Source organism: Myodes glareolus, chromosome 6 (genome assembly GCF_982192425.1).
Source record: "Myodes glareolus chromosome 6, mMyoGla1.1, whole genome shotgun sequence".
NCBI lineage: Eukaryota > Metazoa > Chordata > Mammalia > Rodentia > Cricetidae > Myodes > Myodes glareolus.
The window spans coordinates 15510873-15533694 of record NC_142031.1 but is presented as its reverse complement, the minus strand read 5'-3'; the positions used below and the strand labels follow the sequence as shown (position 1 = coordinate 15533694).

Below are 22822 nucleotides of genomic sequence, written 5' to 3'. Positions count from 1 at the left end.
TTTCTGGATAATTTCTCCTTTTTCTTCAGGTGTCTCATTTGTCCAGTGGTCTTCAGATTCTTTAGCTGGATGCTTTTCTTATCCTGAAAAGACAAAAACAAAACCCTTCCCTAACCCTAATTTTGGGGAGGTTCCCTTATGACAAGTAATAGCTGATCAAATGAAAAGCATTTGTTAGTTTCATAGGTGAGTTTAAATTGAACAGTCATGCTGTTTGAATAACTGTTGCCTCTTCTAAACAAGGAGTTTCTCCTGTTCAAATTGAATTTTTATCAATTTTGATGGTATTCATAGCTTTTCTTCTCCTGTGGAAACAAAAGCAAAACCCCTTCCCCAATGTAACACATGCCCTATTTTCCATTCTGAGGTCAACACATCTTTAAAGTATACTGGATGATTTTATTTGGTAGTTTTTTTTTTCTACTACCCAATGTCTCTCCACAGCTGTTGTTCTTTTCTCATTAGCATTTAGAAAATTCAGAGTTAATAAAGCATTATGTATTAATCTATTTTGGGGGGTCTTCATTATCCCTTTCTGTTTATTTAAAATATCCTTTAGATTTGATTTTAAATATTTAAAGCTAATAGAGCATTGTGCAACCTATCTCCCAGGGTCCTTATTACCCCTTTCTGTTTATCAAGCATATCTTTTTAAGTGTGATTAGCTCCTTCTATAGCTACTTGTTCTGTAAGATTGTGTGGTATGCCTGTGATATGATTTATGTTGCAACATGCAAAAAGCCTGTTTCGTTTTACTAGAGATATATGCTACAACATCGTTTGCCTTAGTTTGCACAGGTATCCCTATAATGCCCATACCTGCTAAATTTGTAATTACAGAACCAGCATTTTCAGAACTAAAGACAGTTGCCCATTGAAATCTTTAACAACTATCTCTGGTATGGTGCACATATTTTAATTTTCCAAACTATGCAAAACAAAGCCTATCTATTTGCCCAATCTCATTTCCTTGAGTACCTTTTGGGTTATTTCCTGTAGGTAATAGAGTTAGATTACACAAAGAACAAGTAGGTCCCAGCACTCGGGAGGCAGAGGCAGGAGGATCTCTGTGAGTTCGAGGCCAGCCTGGTCTAGAAAGCAAGTTCCAGGACAGGCTCCAAAGCTACAGAGAAACCCTGTCTCAAAAAACAAACAAACAAACAAAAAGAACAAGTAGGACATTCTGTTGCACTTTCTTGTATTGTTGCCAAGTAATAGAAGAAAATTTTTATTTCAAACATTTGCTATTAACATGGTGTATTCTTTTAAGAAATTCTGAGACTTCTAGCACATTTCCTATTAATAGTTGACCAATTTCATCCTTACCTTGTGTCAGAGGGCCTGATAGACCCACATGCGATCTGGTAAGTGTTAGCTACAATGAATGATTTCTATTTCTGATTACTTGTTGTATTTGAATAAACAACAAAGTTAATTCTGAATCATCTGGGAAAAAAATCAGGAGTTTCTTTTCTTTTTTTTTCCAGTTTTTCCAGATTGGTTTTATATGTATCTCTGGCTGTCCTAGAACTCACTCTGTAGACCAGGCTGGCCTTCAGCTCACAGAGATCCGCCTGCCTCAGCCTCCCTGAGTGTAGGAATGAAAGGCATTCACCACCATTGCCTGGCTAATTCAGGAGTTTCAGTATGTAAAACAACTCTTTATGCATTTCGAGAGTAAGTAACTTTATAAAGAGGTTCTGGAGAGATGGCTGAGCAATTAAGAGCACTGACTGCTCTTCCAGAGGACTGGGGTTCAATTCCCAGCACTCACATGGCAGCTCACAACTATCTCTAACTCCAATTCCAGGGGATCCTGTATCCTCACACAGACATGCATGTAAGCAAAAGCACCAATTCATATAAAATAAATATATTTAAAAAAAAAGAGGTTCTGGAAAATCTAATAATACCACGAGAATAGCATATAATTAAAATCAATGAGGGCTTTGAGCCACTTTACTTATCTTTTCCCGACTTATAATCTGCCTTTCCTGATTTATTTGCTTCAGTATAGAATGTAGGAGCTCCAGAAATTGGTGTTCCATTTATTATACGAGGGAGAATCCAATTGGTTCTTTTTATAAACTGATATTTACTGGGAACATTTGTTGCTAATCTCTCTCAACAAAGTACTGCCAGCTCTTTATCACTGTCCATTTTTCTGCCCATAATGAGGCAATATCAGCATTAGTAAAAGGTCCCATGATTTCTTCTGGGTCTATCCCTACTAACTGATGAAATCTCAACTGTCCTTTTAGAATCAATTCAGAAGCCTTTTCTACATAGGTCTTTAAGTTTTTAATCTGTTTGTGTGGTAAAAATCCTAAGTTATTCTAAGGTATTATCTTCTCTCTGCATAAGACTTCCTGTAGGAGAATGAGCAGGAGGCAGTGTGACTAGGATTCCATCAAGCGCTGGATCCAAGCGATCCACATGTGCGTCCTGTAATTTCTTCTCTACCAGAGTCAATTCTCTCTCAGCCTCAGCTGATAATTTTCTTAGACTGTTTAAGTCCTTATCACTTTATAAGGCTTGAAATAAGTTATTTAGCTCTTTTTAAAATTTTTTTTTTAATTTTTAATTATTTACTGTGTATACAGTGTTCTGCCTAAAGAGGACACCAGATCTTATTACAGATGGCTGTGAGCCACCATGTGCTTGCTGGAAATTGAACTCAGGACCTCTGGAAGAGCAGCCAGTACTCTTAACCTCTGAGCCATCTCTCCAACGAAGTTATTTAGCTCTTGAGTAGTTAATCCAATCGTAGGCCATAGCCAGTTAATAATTATCTCCTTGGGCTGGAGAGATGGCTTAGAGGTTAAGAGCACTGGCTGCTCTTCCAGAGGTCCTGAGTTCAATTCCCAGCAACCACATGGTGGCTCCCAACCATCTGTAATGAGATCTGGTGCCCTCCTCTGGCGTGTGGGCATACATGAAGGTATAAATAAATAAATCTTAAAAAAAAAAACACATCACCACCAACTAAAACAAGAACGATAAAAGAAAATGTCTAAACTTACCAATTGTTAGTTATTAAAAAAAATAATTATCTCCTAGCAATTTTTGAAAATCATTAAGCATTTGTAACTGATCTTTCCTGATTTGTACTTTCTGTGGTTGAATTTTCTGTGAAACTATCATATCCTAGGCAATTAATAGAATCTATTCTTTTTATTTTTCCAGAAACAATTTTTCAATCCCCAACAATTCTCTTTACTTCATCAAACATTTTTTCTAAGGTATCTATGTCTGAACCAGCTAGTAAGATATCATCCATGCAATAGTAAATTATAGATTGAGGAAACTGAATTATCTCTGATGACTGTTGTACAAAATATTGACACCAGTGGGGCTGTTTAACATTCCTATGGCAAGACCACTGGCATCTTCTAAAAGTTGAGAATTATTATAAGTGGGCACTGTGAAGGCAAATTTTTTTCTGTCCTGTTCCTGTAAAGGTATAGTAAAAATACAACCTTTTAAGTCGATCAGTATAATAGACTGTAAGGAGCCATCAGGACATCGCCATTGCGAAATGGTGCTGGCGGTCCTGCAGCTTGGAGGTAAACAAATCCTTTTGGCCTGCATTTGCACAACTGAGCCTTGTCCCTAGCCAATCCCGAAGCCCTGATCTCCAGCAGAATGGTATTCACCAATCAGGACAGTATCCAAGCCCCTCCACCCTAGAAAAGCAGCTGCCTCTGGACTTTCCTCCTCTCTCGCACCTTCTCTCCTTCTCTCGCTTCCTCTCCTCTCTCTCCCTGCTTTCTCTCTCTCTCTTTCTCTCTCTCTCTCTTTCTCTCTCTCTCTCTCTCTCTCGCTCTCCTGCTCTCTCTCTCTCTCTCTCTCTCTCTCTCTCGCTCTCGCTCTCGCTCTCGCTCTCCTGCTCTCTCTCCACGCTATCCCTTCAACCGAGAGGCTCCAATAAAGTGTGATTTGGGAAGAATCCTCGATTTTGTGGTCGTTCTTGCTTGCTGGTCAAGCAGCGCGCCACAATAGACTATCCTTTAGGTAGTAAGGAAGGCAAGGGGATTCCAGGCTGCATTCCTATTTGTTGAATCACCTTATTAACAACTCTTAGATCTGTTACCATTCTTCAATTTCCAGATTCTTTCCAATGACAAGTATAGGAGAATCAGGGTCTGGTCGATTCTTCAATATGTTGTATTTAGCTGCTCCAGTACTAGCTGCTCTAGTGCCTGTAATTTTTCTGATGTCAAAGGCCATTGTTCTATCCACTCGGGTTTGTCAGTTAACCATTTAAAGGGAGGGCTGTTGATACCTTTGAGAGATGAACAGCTGTTGTGCCTGCTTATGTACAACCTGAATGGTCGGTGACTGTACTCAACACCACTTCTGATATTTCTCTCAGAAGCGCTCCTTGTTTTAAGGTTTGTTTCTGAGATTGGAGGAATGTTTCTGGTGTGCATTTGTGTGTTTGACCACCGGGTAAAACTGCCATTCATCTGAACTGAAGTTCTCCAGAAGAGGACAGAATCGCTGGAATCAACAGCCTAGCTGCTCAGGTCAAGGTAGGCTTGTCTTCCTACAGATTTCTTAGCCCACAGGATCTTCTGGAGCCTGGCAGGCCCTGCACTAAACATCAGAAGGAAAATATGACCTTCAGTTACCATAGAGGACACTGAGGAGGGGCTCTAGGTGCCAACCAACTAAGTTCTCTGTCATTTTTTAATCAGTAACTCAAGTAAACATTTTGTCCTTCTCAAAGATCTCTGATGCAGTTTGGCAGTTGAGAGGTTTTGTCAGTTTAAAAGGACAACCTCACTAAACAAATTTCAGGAAAATACAAATACAAGACCTCCTAGTTATAAAGGTGTGAGGACAAATACAAGTTATCAAAATTTTCTCACATGCTGCCTTCCAAAGTCTTAAAATTTTTTATTGTACAAAAATATGTCACAGTCATTATACAATGTATGTGTCTAAAACTTCTGTTTTCACAAACCCAAAGAATTCTTGTGAGTTCCAGGGAGCCGAATTAAAGGATCCACCTTAACCAGGTCAGATACACCCACCTCGATTCCTTGGTCCTAAAAATTTTTTTTCTTAATTTAACTTTGTTCTTTGTTCTGCCAATACCTTAACCAGGTGTAAGAGACACCATAAATTTCCACGCCACAAACACCGGACTGGAGCAAAGAGACCAGCTACGCCAGGATGTAGCCAACACTCAGCTTTCTCAGGTTCCCCCCAAAGACGACGCCCACAAATAAGCAGGAAGAAGTCTTAAGAATCCACTGCCTCAATTCCTTTAACCTGTGGTGCCTAACCTCCCGTCTATTTATTTTAAAAAAGAGATGGGAATGTAATGATTGTTCTATCTCTTTAAGAGACAAGCCACGCCCACTCCCTCCCACATCTGCTGAGGCAGGCTGATCTTCAGCTTCCAGCTTGAGCTCTTTACTTTCCATCTTCCTCTCAGGGAGGCAGCTTCGGCCTCTCTCCCCACTTCCCCCTTCCCCCGTTTTTGTCTCTCTCTTCTCTCTCCTCTCTTTTTTCTCTCTCTCTGCTCTTCTCCCCTTCTCTCTTCCTGCTCCATAACCCCCTGAATAAATACTCAACCTCACTCTGCATGTCGTGCCTATCCGTGTCTCTGTCTTTTGTCCACCCACATGGGACCAGTCACCACTCCGGGGCCATCTCTACCTGGGACTGGCTACTCTCAGGGCCAGCTGCCTGCCGCCATATGGCCTGCTCTCACCGCTCAGGGACTGGCAGCCGTCTCTGCCCAGGACTGGCTGCTCTCAGGGACCGCTGCCTGCTGCCACATGACCCGCTATCACCGCTTGGGAACCTACAGTATTTCTGCTGCCTACTGCCGCCAGGGATCCTGCAGCACTTTTTATTTTTCCATTACACCCAGCTCTGCAGTCAGCACCCCGCCATCAATGCCCCACCAGCCACTCAGACCACTGGCCTGGAGGGATTTCTGGATCTATAGCCATGGCCATGATAGGTAGGTTTGAACTAAATTTCTATTTTTCTATTTATCAACAAAGACTCATGTGTTGGATCTGGGGGGTGAAAACCTGCTAGATCAGAAAGTCCAAGAAGCAACCAACTGACCTTCAGTTGGTCAGAAACCCAGCAAGAGACATGTCTCTTTACTTGTCACAAACCAGAAGGTCGTGCCAAGCTGCACGTTCTGCCCTATCCTTCCGGCGTGCCTTCTCTATCTCTGTTTCTGACTTCTCTACAGCTAATTCTGGTGAGCTAGTTGCTGACTCTGCCTCCCGATTCAAGGTTAACTTTATTAACAGAGTTGGAGTGTCATAGTGCAACCAAACAGTACACAACAACCCAACCATGAAATTGTTTTCATTGCTACTTCATTCTGCAGTTTTGCTGCTGTTATAAATTGTAAATAACTGTGTTTTCTGATGGTCTTAGGTGACCCCTGCAAAAGCGTCATTTGACACCCCCATGAGGTCTCGACTCACACAGCTTCAAGAACTCTATATGCCAGTCCCATTTTGGGTAACATGAATACATATGGGGGTTGTGAAAAATTTGGCAACAGTAAAAGATTTCTAAAAATTCAATAGTCAATTATTATTTCAAAATAAGTCAATCCAAGATGTTTGTGACAGTGTTCTACTTCTAAACTTCCAGACACTCTTGCCTGGGAATATTATGCCCATGTCATGAAACACCCCCCCCACCCCCAGAGACCACCGGAAGTCTTAGTTCATATGCAAAAGCAAAGAACCTGTATTGCAAACTTGTACCTGTACTCTGTCTGTCCCAACACAGGAGTTGAATCAGGCGGCGCATTTAGCTCAGCTATGGCATGGCTTTTAAGGAGTAAAGGATGGGGTGGTAGTGGAATTCTGGATTCAGATGAGGGTTGGGTTCTTTATTGGGCAGAAGTAAGGGAATAGAAGTCTAGTCAAACATGGATTGGCATTAGATTTGCTCCAAGGAAATTAGCAACCTACATAAGCTATTCTTAATATTCTGGAACATCTAGTACTTGTTTGTTTCAGTTCTGATTGATCCCCCAAAGGGTATAGTCTGTGGTTTTTCCTGGTTATTGTAATAGTAAGGCCTAGTCTCTGTATTGTTAGTTTGTAGCCTGTCATGACTTCATTGATGTTAAGTTAGGCCTCTTTATTCCCACTTTTCAAGTAACTAGAGAGGACCCAATCATGGGTCCTGTGTCCAGGGGCTTTAGGGGAAGAGCTGGACCACCACACAGTATCCCTTACCTTCATTTAGGTTTTATTTTTTCTGGACTATCCCAGAGATTGACCAGTAAGGGACAGGTATTCCCCAAAGGGAATTTCCCTTTGACTTAGCATTTTCAGCCTGTGAAGGGGACAGAGACAATGTACTGTTTTCTGTAACTGTTTCCAGCTGAAATTGAGGTGTCAGTTGTCAGGGCCCGGAAAGGCTTAAAGGCTAGTCAAAGGCTGGGCAGTGGAGGCATTTATCAGGAGCAGCAGATTAGCTGTTCCAGGGGAAGGGACAGGGAGCAGTCACATTGACTGGACTGGTTCACATCAGCTTTCAGCAAGTCCAGAGCTCAGCAGTTTGCAGTCCGCAGGTGCTCCCTGGGCGGCGTCTGTTAAATCTGCTAAGACCAACATAGACTAAAGAACATTTAGGACTTTAAAAGGAAATCTTTTGGTGGGGGATTGAGACAGGGTTTCTCTGTAGCTTTTGGAGCCTATCCTGAACTAGCTCTTGTAGACCAGGCTGGCCTTGAACTTACAGAGATCCACCTGCCTCTTTCTCCTGAGTGCAGGGATTAAAGAAGTGTGCCACAGCTTCCTGACAAGAAAATCTTATATTTGGAACTTTTACTTATCTGGAGTTCATTTGACCTGTGATAGGCAGATTTAAACCTTATTATCTTTTTGGCTCTTTGAAGTTTACATAATTTTTTTACTTTACCAAAAGAGCTATAAGTTTCAGATACCTTTAGAGTGATATTTTATGTGTGTTCTAATAAATAAAGCTTGCCTGAAAATCTGAATGCAAAGATAAGCCACTAGAGGCACACAATTTTAATTGCAGGACTCAAGGCCACCCAGGGCTACTTAAGATTGAATCTGTCTAAAAAGAGAAATAAAACTCACACGAAGGTGCTCTCAGCACTCGGGAGTCACAGGGCTTTAATCCCAGAGACAGGAGTGGTATGGCAGGCCAGAGAGAGGTATACAAGGCAGGAGGAGACAAGAGATCATTGCAGTCTGAGGTTTTGTGGAGAGTACTGCAGTCTACAGTCATGCTGAGGATAGGGCCACCTCTTTGTTGTTTGTCTGAGCCTTGGTAGAGGTAAGAACTCTGGTGGCTTGGGTACCTTGCTTTTCTGATCTTCAGCTTGAATCCCAAAATCTGTATCTAGGTTTTTATTAGTTGTACTACACCTGGCACCCAACTTTTGGGGTACGAATTCATGAAAAATCATTTGCCTGTGGATAGTCCGTAACTACACATAGCCAGAGACACTGTTCTACCGACTAGGTTTTCCCTCTTTCTCTCCTGAACCGTCTTCTCAGGGTACTGCCAAACTAGGTAGCTATGTTGAAATCCAGCCAGGCTTCCACTGTTCTACGCAGCAGCAGCAGATGTGGTGAGAAAATCGGGAATTCTTAAGGGAGGAATGATTTAAAAGGGAGAGGTTTTTTTCCCACATTAAAAAAAAATGGGAAACACAATCACAAGAGAGAAAATTAGGTTTCTGTATGATTATGTAATGCGTGATTTAAAATAGAACAATTAAATGAAGGGACAAGCAGCTTAACCAGGATTGATGTACTATTAGTTATCATTTTGATAGTCCTTGTTGACATTTTGATAATTCTTGGTTTATCTATTAAAACATTGTTTGATTTGATTGCCAAGTTACAGCTCTTAGAAAAACTTAATAAAACAGATCATAGAAATATTTAGATCCAGACAGAGGGACTTAATGGGGAACCAATTTCAGCATTGCATTGTAAGGTTAGAGAGGAACAACGTAAAGATTTCAAACAACCAACCTTAACATATCCAGCAATCTTACAGGAATTACCAAATGATAGAGTCTCTGGAAGAGCTAATTGGACTCCTGTGCCAATGTTAGAGTTAAGGAAATGCAAGGAAGCAATAGTCTCATATGGTGTGATTTACCTTTGTGAAGCAAGTATTAAACTCATGGTCAGATTGTAATGAAATTGTCCCTAAAGACTGGATAGGCTTGGTTAAAGCTGTTCTAGAGCCTGGTCCACAGTTGCAATGGAGTACTTGGTTCAGAAAAGAGGCTAAGACTATTCACTAACAGACTAAATCTAGAGGTGTGGAAACTCCCAAGGTAGACTTCTTGGAGAAGGAAATTATGCTACTATGGAAAGGCAATCTTTTAACAAAAAGCAATCTTTATATGATGACCACATCCTGGCTTTATGCCACACAAACAGCTTTGAGTGCTTGGGACAGAATTGGAGAATTAGGAAATAAAATTGAGTCATTTACTAAAATTACATAAGGCCCAAAGGAAACCTTCACAGGTTTCTTACAAATATTGACATCAGCAGTAAATAAAATAATACCAAATTCAGAAGCTAGACAACTAATAATTGAATCTCTGGCTTTTGAAGATGCTAATTCTCAATTCAAAAGGATAATTGGGCCTTTTTCATATTGTTTTTTTTTAATATTTATTTATTTACTATGTATACAATATTCTGTCGGTGTGTATGCCTGCAGGCCAGAAGAGGGCACCAGACCCCATTACAGGTGGCTGTGAGCCACCATGTGGTTGCTGGGAATTGAACTCATGACCTTTGGAAGAGCAGGCAATGCTCTCAACCTCTGAGCCATCTCTCCAGCCCCCCTTTTTCATATTGTTATATTTTATTTAAAAAAAAAAAGGGTTTCTCTGTAGCTTTGGAGCTTGTCCTGGAACTTGCTCTGTAGGCCAGACTGGCCTCGAACTCACAGAGATCCACCTTCCTCTGCTTCCTGAATGTTGGGATTAAAGGTATGTGCCACCACTGCTGGGCTGGATAATTAGACCTTTAAATGTAAGGTCAGCACCCTTGGAGGAACGGATCTAAGATACAGTCAGTACTGAATCTCATGACCATGATGCTGCATGGAGATAGGAGAGGTGATTTCCAGAAGTTTAAGGAAAAATTGAAATGTCAAGTGTTATAATTGTGGCAAACAAAGCCACTTTAAAAGGGATTGTAATCGGGGCATTTCTAGAAACAATGTTTTTTTTTTTCCTAAGCATAATCCAAACAGAATGCTCCTCCCTTCTGGATTATGCAGGAGGTGCAGCAAAGGCAGGAATTGAACTAATGAATGTAGAACAAAGAGATATTCAAGGAAACCCTTTGCCATTGGGAAACTCCTTGCGGGAACTCTCAAAGGCCCCTATGCCAAATCTGTTGCAGTCATTTCCTGCCTTTGTAGAGGAAATTCCTTCCTAGAGCAGTTAAAGAACCTAACGCCTCTTGTAAGAAAGCATAGGGTTTAGCCGGGGGATGGTGGCGCATGACTTTAATCCCCACACCTGGGAGGCAGAGACAGGTTGATCTCTGAGTTTGAGGCCAGCCTGGTCTACAAGAACAAGTTCCAGGACAACTAGAACTGTCACACACAGAAACTCTGACTTGATAAACAAACAAACAAACAAAAAAATGGGTAGTGGTAACAGATTTAAGAGCTGTTAATATGGTGATTCAGCCAATGGGCTCTGTACAGTCTGCAATTCCTTTGCTTTCTATATTGCCTAAAGGATGGCCTCTTACAGTTATTGATTTAAAAGATTGTTTCTTCACTTAAAAGTTTGTTTACAAGAAAAGACAGAGGAAAATCTGCCTTCACAGTGTCTACTTATAATAATTCTCATCCTGTTAAGAGAGTAGAAGGTTCTCACATAGGAATTTTTGTTGTTGTTGTTGGTTTTCGAGACAGGGTTTCTCTGTAGCTTTGGAACCTGTCCTGGAACTAGCTCTTGTAGACCAGGTTGGTCTTGAACTCACAGAGATCCACCTGCCTTTGCCTCCTGAGTGCCGGGATTAAAGGTGTGTGCCACCACTGCCTGGTTCCCATAGGGAATGTTAAATAGCCCCACCCTGTGCCAATATTTTGTAAGTCAGCCTCTGGAAATGATACCTAAGCAATTTCCTGAACCTATAGTTTACTATTACATGGACCTCATCTTATTAGCTGATTCAAATATAGGTACTTCAGAAAGAATGTTTGAAGAAGTAAAGAATATTTTGCCTTGCTAGGGCATGAAAAATTGCTCCTTAAAAAATACAGGGAGAAGATTCTATTAATTATTTAGTCTACAAATTAGGTTTACAAAAAAATTAGACTGCAAAAGGTACAAATTGGAAGAGATAGATTTCAGACTCTTAATGACTTTCAATGATTACTAGGCGATATTTCTAATCTATGTCCCACTATTGGGATAAAACCTGATGAACTGATTAATTTAAACAAAACCTTAGAAGATGACAAGGACTTAAATAATCTCAGGAAATTGTCAATTGAAGCTGAGAGAGAATTGATTTTAGTGGAAGAGAAATTACAGAAGACACATGTAGATCGTGTGGTTCTGAAACATAACTGCATTCTGGTCATGTTACCCTCTAAACATTCCCCTACAGTAATTTTAATGCAGAGGGGAAATACTATCTTAATAGATCTTTTTATCTCATAAATCAAGTAGAAATTAAAAATTTATGTGGAAATGGCCACTGAGTTAATTCTAAAAGGAAAATTGAAATTTTGTCAATTAGCGAGGCTAGACCTAGCAGAAATTATAACATCTTTTAGCAATCATAAAATTGATGAATTATGCACAGAAAATGAATCCTGGAAAAGAGCTTGTAGTAACTTTTTGGGGAGAGATTAACAACAGCTATCCCAAAAGCAAGGGAATTCAACTTATAAAGAAAACTAACTGAGCTAGTTCCAGGACAGGCTCCAAAGCCACAGAGAAACCCTGTCTCGAAAAACCAAAAAAAAAAAAAAAAAAAAAGAAAGAAAACTAACTGAATCCTTCCTCTCTTTATGCAGGAAATACCAATAACTGGAGCCCCTACATTTTTATATTGATGCAAATAAGTAACGTCAAAGAAATTATAAGGAAATGTCCTACTTGTTCTTTATACAACCAAATACCACTACCTGCAGGAAGTAACCCAAAGGGTACTCAAAGGAATGAAATCTTGCAGATGGATGTGTTCTATTTTGTAGAATTTGGAAAACTAAAATATGTATACCACATCATTCATACCTATTCAGGTTTTCAATGGGCAACTACTTAGAGTTTGGAAAAGACTAATTTAGTAGTCACATACTTGCAAGCTAGAAAGTATGGCCATCATGGGCATACAAGTACAAGTAAAGACAGACAATGTTCTAGCGTACGTCTTTAAGAAAATGAAATGAATTTTTTCTTTCTTTTTAAAAAAATATTTATTTATTTATTTATTATGTATACAATATATGCCTGAAGGCCAGAAGAGGACACCAAACCTCATTATAAATGGTTGTGAGCCACCATGTGGTTGCTGGGAATTGAACTCAGGACCTTTGGAAGAGCAGGCAATGCTCTCAACCTCTGAGCCATCTCTTCAGCCCCATGAATTTTTTATTATTATAATATAAAGCATATTGCAGCTGTACCACACAATCCTACAGGGAAGGGAGCTATAGAATGATCAAATCTAACTCTAAAGAATATGCTAAATAAACAGAAAGTAATGATAAATATACCCAGGAATAGATTGCATAATGCTGTATTAACTTTGAATTTTCTAAATGCTAATGAGAAAGTAACAACAGCTGTGGAGAGACATTGGATAATAGAAAAAAATATTTTGTTAAAACATACTGTACATACATTTCTATTATTGTTCAAAGTATTGTACCTGTACAACTCATTGAGCAAGGTAATACAAATTTCTAGTTCTTGAAAGTTATTAGTACCAACTGTTTAGGATAATAAGGAAATAGAGGTTAGTAATTAGTCACCTATTATAATTAAACTTGTAGTCATATTTAATATATTGTCATGGTAAAAAAACACAGGCATACTTTAGATAAAAAGTCATCTTCAAACACTTCAGAGAGCAATAGAATATAGAATTTAAGGTATTTACATAACAAAGTCTCTAGTTTATAACAATGAAGCATGTCTACTCCTGGCAGCACCAATCTACTTCAAAGAAGATAATGGGCATCAAAGCAGCTCCACGTGGAGTTTACTCCCTTTGTGGTAAAAGTAAGTCACTGGGCAAGAAAATGCCCTTGCCTTGACTACTGACAGTATGCTCCCCTAATCAGACACGGAGGATACAGACGAGCATGACTGCCAAACCCTGCCAAGACAAGGTAGTGCAGCTCTTCAGAAATCCTGCTTCATAGAAAAGTCTGTCGAGTATTCTAGACCTTTACTAAAGATGGATGTCCCAACATTGCAGAGGATCCTTGGGTGACTGTCCAGGCAGCCAGCTGTTTCTGGCATTTATCACATTTTTTTGGAAATTGCTTGCTTGCACTTCCTGCTTGCTCAGTTAATATTACTTCCTTCTTGGATCTCTGAGGTAGTTGAAGAGTAGATAGTTACAGTTTTCCTTGTTTATGAGACTCAGACAAAAATCACTAAAGAAGCGTATAAGGTTGAGAGATACCAAAAGATAGTTTTCGGTGGTAGTGCTGGGATGACAGGTATTCACCACACCCAACCCATGCTCAGTTTTGTGGACTGTTTGTTATAATAACCTATGTGAGAGGTTGGGCACGGTAGCACCCAACTTTAATCCCATCACCAGAAGGCAGAAAACTCACAGAGTTCTAGGACAGCCAGAATCGCATAGTGAGACCCTGTCTATAATAATAATAACAATAATAATAATATACATGTGAGAAAGGTACAGACAACCATGCCAATTAAGTCAATTAAAATTATCTGAGTCCTGAACTGAGCATAGTGGCGCACCCCTTCAACCTAAGCACTCAGGAAACAGAGGCAGGCAGATCTCTGTGAGTTCAAAGACAGCCTGGTCTACAAAACAAGTTCCAGGAAAACCAGGTTACACAGAGAAACCCTATCTTGAAAAAAACAGAAAGCCACAACAACAATAACAATTATCTGGATCCTTTATCAGCCAATGGCCAAGAGTCAGTTTATGCCTTTGAGTCTCTTGGTGCAGAAGCTCAGGGCTCCAAGATTTTAAAGGCAAAAGCCACAGACACTATAATTTACTTCAAAGTTAGACGAGGGGTAAAGTAACCTTGAGACCTTTGTTTCTGTCAAAGCACAGCAAGCTTTTCCAGATGATGTAATATTCTTTCAGACATATTGTAGTGGTTATTTGGCTACTTACACCCTCCTTAGCTAACACTACTGTTGTATTAGTGTTAGTTATTTTGATTGTTATAGCTGGGCCATGGTCAATACATGGTCAATGTATTAGAAATCTCAAATGTCTTAGCAGACATGACAGTTAGGGGGTAAAGGACTGAGAACCATCTGAGACAGTTGTTATTAACCTGTGAGTCAGAACCTTTGGGATCAAATGACCCTTTCCAGAGGTGGCCTAAAACCATGGAAAACACTGACATTTACATTATGATTCAAAAGGGTAGCAAACAGTTATGTTAGGAAGCAGGAACGAAACTAACTTTATGGTGGGCTCACCACAGCATGAGGAACTGTACTAGAGGGTCACGGTGTTAGGAAGGCCCAGAACCCCTGCTCTAGGGAAATGTAGTGGAATCAGCATAAGATGGCTTTACCTTAGTCACTGGGTATTTATCAACTGAGCAGTAATCCCAAGCACTTTATCAACTGAGCGGTAATCCCAAACCCTATTTTGATGTTTGAAACCTGTTATTCTCTGCTTTGCCCAGGACAGCCTTAACCTTCTGCTGATTCCCCTGCCTCTGCTTTTGGAGATAACCTTCTGCTGATTCCCCTGCCTCTGCTTTTGGAGAGCTGAATCACAGGTGTGGGTCACCACACCCCTTGCTATTTGGTCGGTGCTGGTCTAGTACTTGCTATGTGACTCCAGCTGGCTTTGAACTTGTGGCAAGCTTCCTGTTTCAGCCTCCAGAGTGCAGGGATTACAAGCATGAACCCCCACACTGACATCAACTGTCTTTTTAAAAGATAGTCATGAGAAAAGATTTTTCCTACTTACTCCCACCCCATGCCATAATTTCCCACAGTCTTCATTTTGTGTAAATCCAAATTCCCTACTGCATAAATGTTTTCAAAGATGTCCTGTCGTAAACCAGGCGGTAGTGAAACATACCTTTAATTCCAGTACTTGGGAGACAAAGGCAAACATATCTCTGTGAGTTCGGGGCCAGCCTGATATACAGAGTGAGTTCCAGGACAGATAACAAAGGTACACACACACAAAAAAAAAAACAAAACAAAAAGAAGTCCTGTCGTGAACGTTTGCTACGTGTGGTTCTCTCCATCTTCAATTCTCTGAACAGTCTGAACTGCCTTAAAGTTTGAGAAGACAGCAGCCTAAGGTTCCCCCACCAGCTAAACTTCTTTTAGGAAGGTGCAGAGACCCCAGGACAACTCAGGAATGAGCCAGAGAGGCGGTAGCATAAAGGTGTCTACAACTTAGCTCGTGGGGACCTGCCACCAAGCTCAGGGTTGCACATATGCTGAGTTCTCAGCTCCGTCAACAAATTCTCGCTATTCCTCCGTTAAGCCCCGCCCCAGTGGGAGCGGTCTTTGAAGGCTACTTAATGCCTTGGGGGCCTGAGTGCCCGCTACAGTAGCAGCTACTGACTTCAATCTTTATAATTAGTCTGCAACTTTCTCTGTCTTTCCCTTTCTTGATATCACTATGTCTGGGCAACTGTCGCGAACCCTGCCCGCCACTGTGCTGGGTGCCTTGGAGATAGGAAGCAGCTTGGATGTGACTTCCAGCGCCGCGGTGGTGCGCGCCTTCCTGCAGCGCGGCCACACCGAGATAGACACCGCTTTCGTGTACGCGGATGGCCAGTCCGAGAGCATCCTGGGGGGCCTGGGGCTTGGGCTGGACCGCAGCGGCTGCAAAGGTACGGATCACGCCTTTCATTCACCCGCACTGAGCAGAGCTGGTTCTTCCCCAGTATAGCTTCGTCCCACTCCCGAGGCTCTGATCTCATTTTATCCACCCAACAGCTGAGAATCATAGACTCCACAGGCTAGCTTTGCACAACTCTACAATCTCCTCCTCGTCTTCCAAAAAAGTGACTCAGGACCCTCTTCCCACAATCCACCAACCCTGGCTCGCCCAAATCCCATGAGGTTAGCCTGTCTCTGGGGCGTTAAGCATGTTGGGAAGCCCCCACTACGCAGTTTCTCCCATCCAGTCCCTAGCAGGTAGGTGCCTCTAGCACTCCTCAGCAACTGGGCTCCCTGTTTTGCGGTTAGCAGAGCCCCAGGACAGCCCCAGGACAACCCCAGCACAGACTTTGGACCACGCAATAGATCTGCTTGCTTGTGGCCTTCTTGTTCAGGACCCTGAAGTTCGTTCCCTGAAACTCTGGGTACCTGTTGGGTTAGCAGTGATTTCAGCTTTACCAAGGAGTAGCCCCTTTACTGGCATAGGGAAATGGGGTCATGCAAGCCTGTGGGGGGTCAACCAGCAGAGTCACGATCTGCGGGAGGTAAGAAGACAGTTATGTTCAGCACTACTAAACAGCCAGTGTTGGATTTATGGCACATTGAAGCATAGCACAATTTGGCGAACCGTTCCTGGTGGTAACAGAATCCCATTTGCACCATAGGGCAAGCACACAGCTCCTTGAAGAGTGAAGTAAGCTGAAGAAAGATTAGACATGACTACATCAAAACTTTTCTTTTAGATTTATTTATTATGTATACAGTGTTCTGCCTCCATGTATGCCTGCAGGCCAGATGAGGGCACTAGATCTCATTATAAATGGCTGAGAGCCACCATATGGTTGCTGGGAATTGAATTTTAAAAACAAACAAATAGCAACAACAACAACAGAAAAAAAAAAAAACCAGGTTCTTTAGCCCAGCCATGGTGGCACAGACCTTTAATCCCAGCACTCGGGGGTTATGCTTGGCAGCAGGCATGTTTGCTACCTGAGAAACCCAGAAGAGGGTGTCAGATCTCTTGGAATTGGAGCTGCAGATGATTGTGAGCCAGCATGTGGGTGCTGGATTTGAACCCAGGTCCTCTGGAGGACAGCCAGTGCTCACAACCACTGAATTATTGCTCAGCCCTATTAGACTAGCTGCAGAGTGAGCCTCAGGATCTGCCTGTCTTCCCTCCCTAGCCACTGGGTCCTAGGAAGACCCTGCCAAGCCCCCCTTTTTCACATGGCTCACACGTGCACCTTAAGCACTTTCCACAAGTGACTGGTTTCCCCCTTCTTCACTTGTATCGTTCTCTCCCAAAGTAAAAATTGCCACAAAGTCTGTTCCATACCTTGGGACACCAAAGACACTAGACAACATCCGGTTCCAGCTGGAGACGTCGCTGAAGCGGCTGCAGTGTCCCTGGGTGGACCTCTTCTACTTACACATGCCAGACCACAACACCCCCATAGAGGAGACGCTGCAGGTCTGCCACCAGCTGCATCAGGAGGTGAGTGTGGCCCCTGAGCTTGGGGAGATGCCCTCTGACCTTTCCAACTTGACCCTGCCAGGGGAGTGAGTGCTGGCCACATACAGCAGGGCGGTCATAGACCTCACTCCAGGCTGCCCTCCCAGTCAGTCTCCCCTTCCTGGTCTCCTGGACTGAGCTGGGCTCTGATGGAGTCTCTCCCCTGCAGGGCAAGTTTGTGGAGCTTGGCCTGTCTAACTATGCCTCCTGGGAAGTGGCTAAGATCTGTACCCTCTGCAAGAAAAATGGCTGGATCATGCCAACTGTGTACCAGGTGAGAGGAATCTGGTGTTTTAGGACCATCCAGACTTTGGATCATTTGGAGTCCAAGGATCCAATGATCTTGAATCTTTGGACATAACCACGACCCCTGCCACCAGGACTATGGGAATGCCCTCATTCTTAAGGTCTGGGATTGTTCAGGACTAAATTGAGGGACTTTATCAAGTTACATTTTAAGTTTCTTGACATGTTTCCCCTGTCCAATTGTTTCCCTGCAGGGAATGTACAATGCTACTACCCGGCAGGTGGAGAAGGAGCTCCTCCCCTGCCTCAGACACTTTGGCTTGAGATTCTATGCCTACTGCCCTTTGGCTGGTATGAACTGCCGTGAGAACAGGACCTGTGTGATGGAGGAGGGTTTTCTGTCTATTGTTACTTTTATTGGTTAATAAAGAGACTGCCTTAGCCTTTTTAATAGGCCAGCCCTTAGGTGGGTGGAATAGACAGAACAGAATTGTGGGAAAGAAAGAGGCAGGCAGTTGCCATGACTCTCCTCTCTGAGACAGCCATAGGTTAGAATCTTCCTGGTAAGCCACCACCTTGTGGTGCTACATAGATTATTAGAAATGGGTTAGATCAATATGTAAGAGTTAGCCGATAAGAGGCTACAGATAATGGGCCAGGCAGTGTTTAAAAGAATACAGTTTCCGTGTAATTATTCCGGATAAAGCTAGCCAGGAGGCGGGCGGTGGGAAGAGGCCTGCCGTTCCCTTTTACAGAGTGGCGCCCAACGTGGGGTGTGTGGGTGTGTAGGCATGTCCTGTTAGATGCCCAGTGCAGGCCCTAGGAGGTGGGGGAGACTTTGAGAAGGCGACGGCTGGGTTCCCTCTCTCCAGACTCCTGGCTGTGCTCCAATTCCTAGCAGTCAATGATCTGGTGGTCTCTGGGAGGATCTGGATCAGGATCTGACTTTTGTCCTCCTACAGGGGGCCTGTTGTCTGGCAAGTACAAATATGAAGTAGAGGATGAGAAGCAGCCCTTGAGCCGCCTGTTTGGGAAGAAATGGGATGATTTATACAGGGACTGGTGAGCTGTGTTGGGGGTTGTGTCTGGCCCAAAGTCCATATCCTAGTTCCTATCCCAGCGCCCACAGAGCAAGTCATTCTCAGTTGTTTGTTCAGTTTGTTTAATGTAAATAAATGCTTGCCTGCATGCCTGTCTGTGCACCACATTAAAGCAGTGCCTAAGGAGGCCAGCAGAGGGCAGCAGACCACCTTGAAACTGGGGTTGCCAAAGGTTGTTTAGCGCCATGGGTATTGAAGCGTTGTCATCTCTCTGAACTGCTAAACCATGTCTCCAGCCCCTATTGGCCCTCTTCTGAAGATATAGGACAGGCAGTGATCGATCAGGACATTGACACCTTTTCATGGCCGTTGTGTGCGTGCAACTGTGCGTGCTTGTATGTGTATATATGCACACATAACCCCAATACACAAATCAAATCAAAACGAATTAAATAAGATGAAATAAGAAAAAAATGGGTTGGAGAGAGAGAGAACTTGTGTAGCAGATGCAAGGTATGATTTAGTTCTCATTTCTGAGAGGAATAAAAGGTTGAACTAAGAAAATGTAAAAAGAGGGCTCGAGAGAGATGGCTCAGCGGTTAAGAGCACTGCCTGCTCTTCCAAAGGTCCTGAGTTCAATTCCCAGCAACCACATGGTGTAAAGAGATCTGGGACCCTCTTCTGATGGACATGCAGAAAGAATACTGTGAATACTGTATGCATAATAAATAAACAAATCTTTAAAACAGAAAAAGAAAATATAAAAAGAAGAAAAATTAGCAAGACTGTCAACTATAATCCATGTCCAGAGAGAGTTATAAGAAAATTGTTTCCTTTCCCGTTCTTTTCTTAGACAGGGCTCAGTATGTAGCCCAGGCTAACCCATAACTTACTCTCTTCCTTCCTGCTTTACCTTCCTAAGTGCTGGAATTAGATGTGTGCCCCTATGGACTGCCACTTAGAGGGAAGAAAAGGGGGAGGGGATTGTTATTGAGAATAGATTCTTCTCTCATACAATTTATCCTGACCACAGTTCCCCTCCCTCCACTCTTCCGGCTCCCCTGTAGCATGTCTCTCTGTGTTCTCCCAGCCAGCTCCCAGCTCCCAAATCACCACACAGAGGTTATTACTAATTATGGAAGCTCGGCTGATAGCTTAGGCTTGCTCCTTACCAGCTCCTATAATTTAAATTAAGCCATTCCTATTAATCTGTGTGCTGCTACATGGCTTGTGTCCATTACCTCTCCTCCTGTATGTCCTGCTTGTTCTCTGTCTGTTGACCCCACCCCCCACCATGTCTCTGCCTTCTTCCCAGAAGCCTCTGAGCCTGGGAATCCTTCCTAGCTATCAGCTGTTCATCTTTTTATTAACTGAATCACAGTGACATACCTTTACAGTGTAAAGGATTATTCCAGAACATGACCCCAGATCCACTCCTCCTCTGTATCCCTCCAAGAGACAACAGTCAAACATGTCAAAAGAAGATACAATAAGTCAAGGCCAAAGCTGTCATATGGAGCTGGACAAGACAACCCAACAGGAAGAAGAGTCCCAAGAGCAGGCAAAACATTTTTTGAGGCAAGATTTCATATATCCCAGGCTGGTCTTGAACTTGCTATGTAGCTGAAGATGACCTGAATTTCCAATCCTCCTGCCTCTGCCTCGCCATTGCTGGGATGAAAGATGTGTTCCCCACACCCGTTCTGTGAAGAGACAGTGAGTGAAGTCAGGTCTCCCTGCAGGGCTAGGCAAGCAACCACCAGCTGACCTACCTTCCCCTCACCAGCCCCTCAGGCCTGCAGAGAGCAGACCACACTCAAATGACACCAAGCTACTGACCCCTGTGCTTCCATCCCCGTTCAATCAGGTTCTGGAAGAAGAAACACATCGAAGGTGTTGACCTTGTGAAGAGGTCCCTGCAGACCACCTACGGCAGCAGCGCCCCCAGCATGACCTCGGCTGCCCTGCGCTGGTTGTACCACCACTCAGAGCTCCAGGTAGCCTGGCCATCCCTTGCCTGCTTGCTCAGCTTCTGCCCCTATGGGGGACCCAGAGGTGCCGTTCGGGGAGTTCTTAAGAGTGAATTTCCCCCATCTTCTGAATTCTTGTCTTCTACTTCTCATGCCACATTTGCCTTTGCTCTCCCTAGACATCTGTGTCAGGCTTGGCATAGAGCCTCACACTGTGCCTTAAGTATCTCTTAGGCCTTAGGCATTATGGTTAGAAACGCTGATGAGGAGTCTGGGGTCCGTACAGTCCTACTAAGGGGATGGAAATCATATAAGCTTATTTGAAGCACATATAAGCCCTGTTCCTAGGGTGGGAGCCATTCCTCTCTGCTCTGGGGATCGGCATCTTGCTCGTGAAGTCTCTTCAGCTCCAGCCTTAGATAACAACGTAGTGTGTGCCATGCTTCCCAAGGACGCTCCATAAGTGGAGTTAAAAAACAAACAGGAAATAAGGGCATCGTGGTGAAGCAAAATACCGCAGGAGTTTTACAAATTGAGGAGCTCTTCAGCCTGCACAGATGAACACAGGGAAGGGGCTGGAGGAAGGCTGAGGTATACAATCTATAGGTCTGACTGTCAGACATACAGTCAGGTCTTTCTGGGTGTTTAGGATGCAAACATACACAGATTCCAAATGTTAGCAACCGATCGGCAAAGAAGGGCAGTTGATAGGAGCCAGAAGGGTGCTAGTATCTGACTGTCTCCCCTTGCAGGGCCCCCGAGGGGATGCAGTCATCTTGGGCATATCCAGCCTGGAGCAGCTGGAACAGAACTTGGCGGCCACTGAGGAAGGGCCCCTGGAGCCGGCTGTCGTGGATGCCTTTAACCAAGCCTGGAACCTGGTCGCCCACGAATGTCCCAACTACTTCAGATAGATGTCCTGACTCAAGCTGCCAAGGGCTTTCCCGCCACCTCTTGGCCATTCCCTGCCTGATGCTGACTCACTGTGGCCCTTCTGCTGGTCTCCACCCACACAGTCTTCTAGATGGCAGCCCTGCTCCCTGTCACCTCTCAGTGAGGAAAGTCGGGGCTGAGTCCGACAGCACCACTTCCTGTCTGAATAAAGTGGGCATCTGCCTGGCTGCAGCCAGCACTGAACCTCACGCTCTCTCCTCTGCTCCACACCTGCTCCCTCCATGCTGCCTCAGGACCCACCAGACAGGGTGGAACCAGGAGCTGGGGCTCCAGGGAGCATAGGTGTGGGAGGGTCTCACACTGCCTGGCATGGGTCACCTGACCATGTGCTGATCTCGCCCTTCCCCTCACTCTTCTACACGTATCACAGAAGGAGGTTGGCATTGGTGTGCACACCTGTTAGTTCCAGGACTCAGGAGACTCTGCAGGGAGGCATGCCCCCAGTGTGAGGTCAAGACTGATCTACATAGTGAGTTCTAGGTCAGCCAGGGACTCTTGTCTCCAACGGACAGAAAGTGAACCAGAAACCATTACCTTATGGAACTCTTCTCCTTTTTTTTTTTTTTTTTTTTTAAAGATAGTGTTTCTTTGTGTATTAGTCTTGGCTGTCCTGGAACTCACTCTGTAGACTAGGCTGGCCTGAACTCACAGAGATCCCTTCTTCTGCACCCTCAGAAGTTTGCCCAGAGACTGCTCTACCAGCTAATTCTGGGTCTCATTAAGTTGACAGCTCTGATTAACCAAGATGGGGCTCATACCTCAAAATAAACCCAGACCTGTAGTGCACGCCTTTAGTCCCAGCACTCGGGAGGCAGAGACAAGGGAATTTCTGTGAGTTCGAGGCCAGCGTGGTCTACAGAGTGAGTTCTAGGACAGCTAGGGCTGTTACACAGAGAATCTCAGAAGAAGGTGGAGGAGGAGGAGAAATAAGAGGAGGAGGAGGAGCATTAGTTTCTCTAAAGGGAAAATTAATGCAGAGCTGAGCATGGTG

General features: G+C 43.4%; 1 protein-coding gene across 2 annotated transcripts; it reads left to right on the top strand.

Moving 5' to 3' along the window:
- Positions 1–3908: 3908 nt before the first annotated feature.
- On the top strand, positions 3909–22019 carry LOC125406377 (aldo-keto reductase family 7 member A3-like). 2 transcript variants are annotated; one of them, XM_085690385.2, is made up of 8 exons: positions 3909–5980; positions 15807–16059; positions 17416–17603; positions 17791–17895; positions 18122–18218; positions 18830–18929; positions 20775–20904; positions 21630–22019. In XM_085690385.2, exons 2-8 carry the CDS (start codon positions 15846–15848, stop codon positions 21789–21791), a joined length of 996 nt encoding a protein of 331 aa, XP_085546511.2. In that variant the 5' UTR covers positions 3909–5980; positions 15807–15845; the 3' UTR covers positions 21792–22019. The 2 variants fall into 2 exon arrangements, with proteins under 2 accessions (XP_085546511.2, XP_048299350.3); XM_048443393.3 differs by having other exon boundaries at positions 3910–5980; positions 15904–16059.
- The last annotated feature ends 803 nt before the right edge of the window (positions 22020–22822 follow it).

Bases quoted from the DNA above. Each gene is read 5' to 3' on its own strand.
- LOC125406377 (XM_085690385.2), top strand. From the start codon at position 15,846: ATGTCTGGGCAACTGTCGCGAACCCTGCCCGCCACTGTGCTGGGTGCC. The intron at 16,060-17,415 runs GTACGGATCACG...TCTCTCCCAAAG, and splicing joins GGACCGCAGCGGCTGCAAAG to TAAAAATTGCCACAAAGTCT. The intron at 18,930-20,774 runs GTGAGCTGTGTT...CCGTTCAATCAG, and splicing joins GATGATTTATACAGGGACTG to GTTCTGGAAGAAGAAACACA.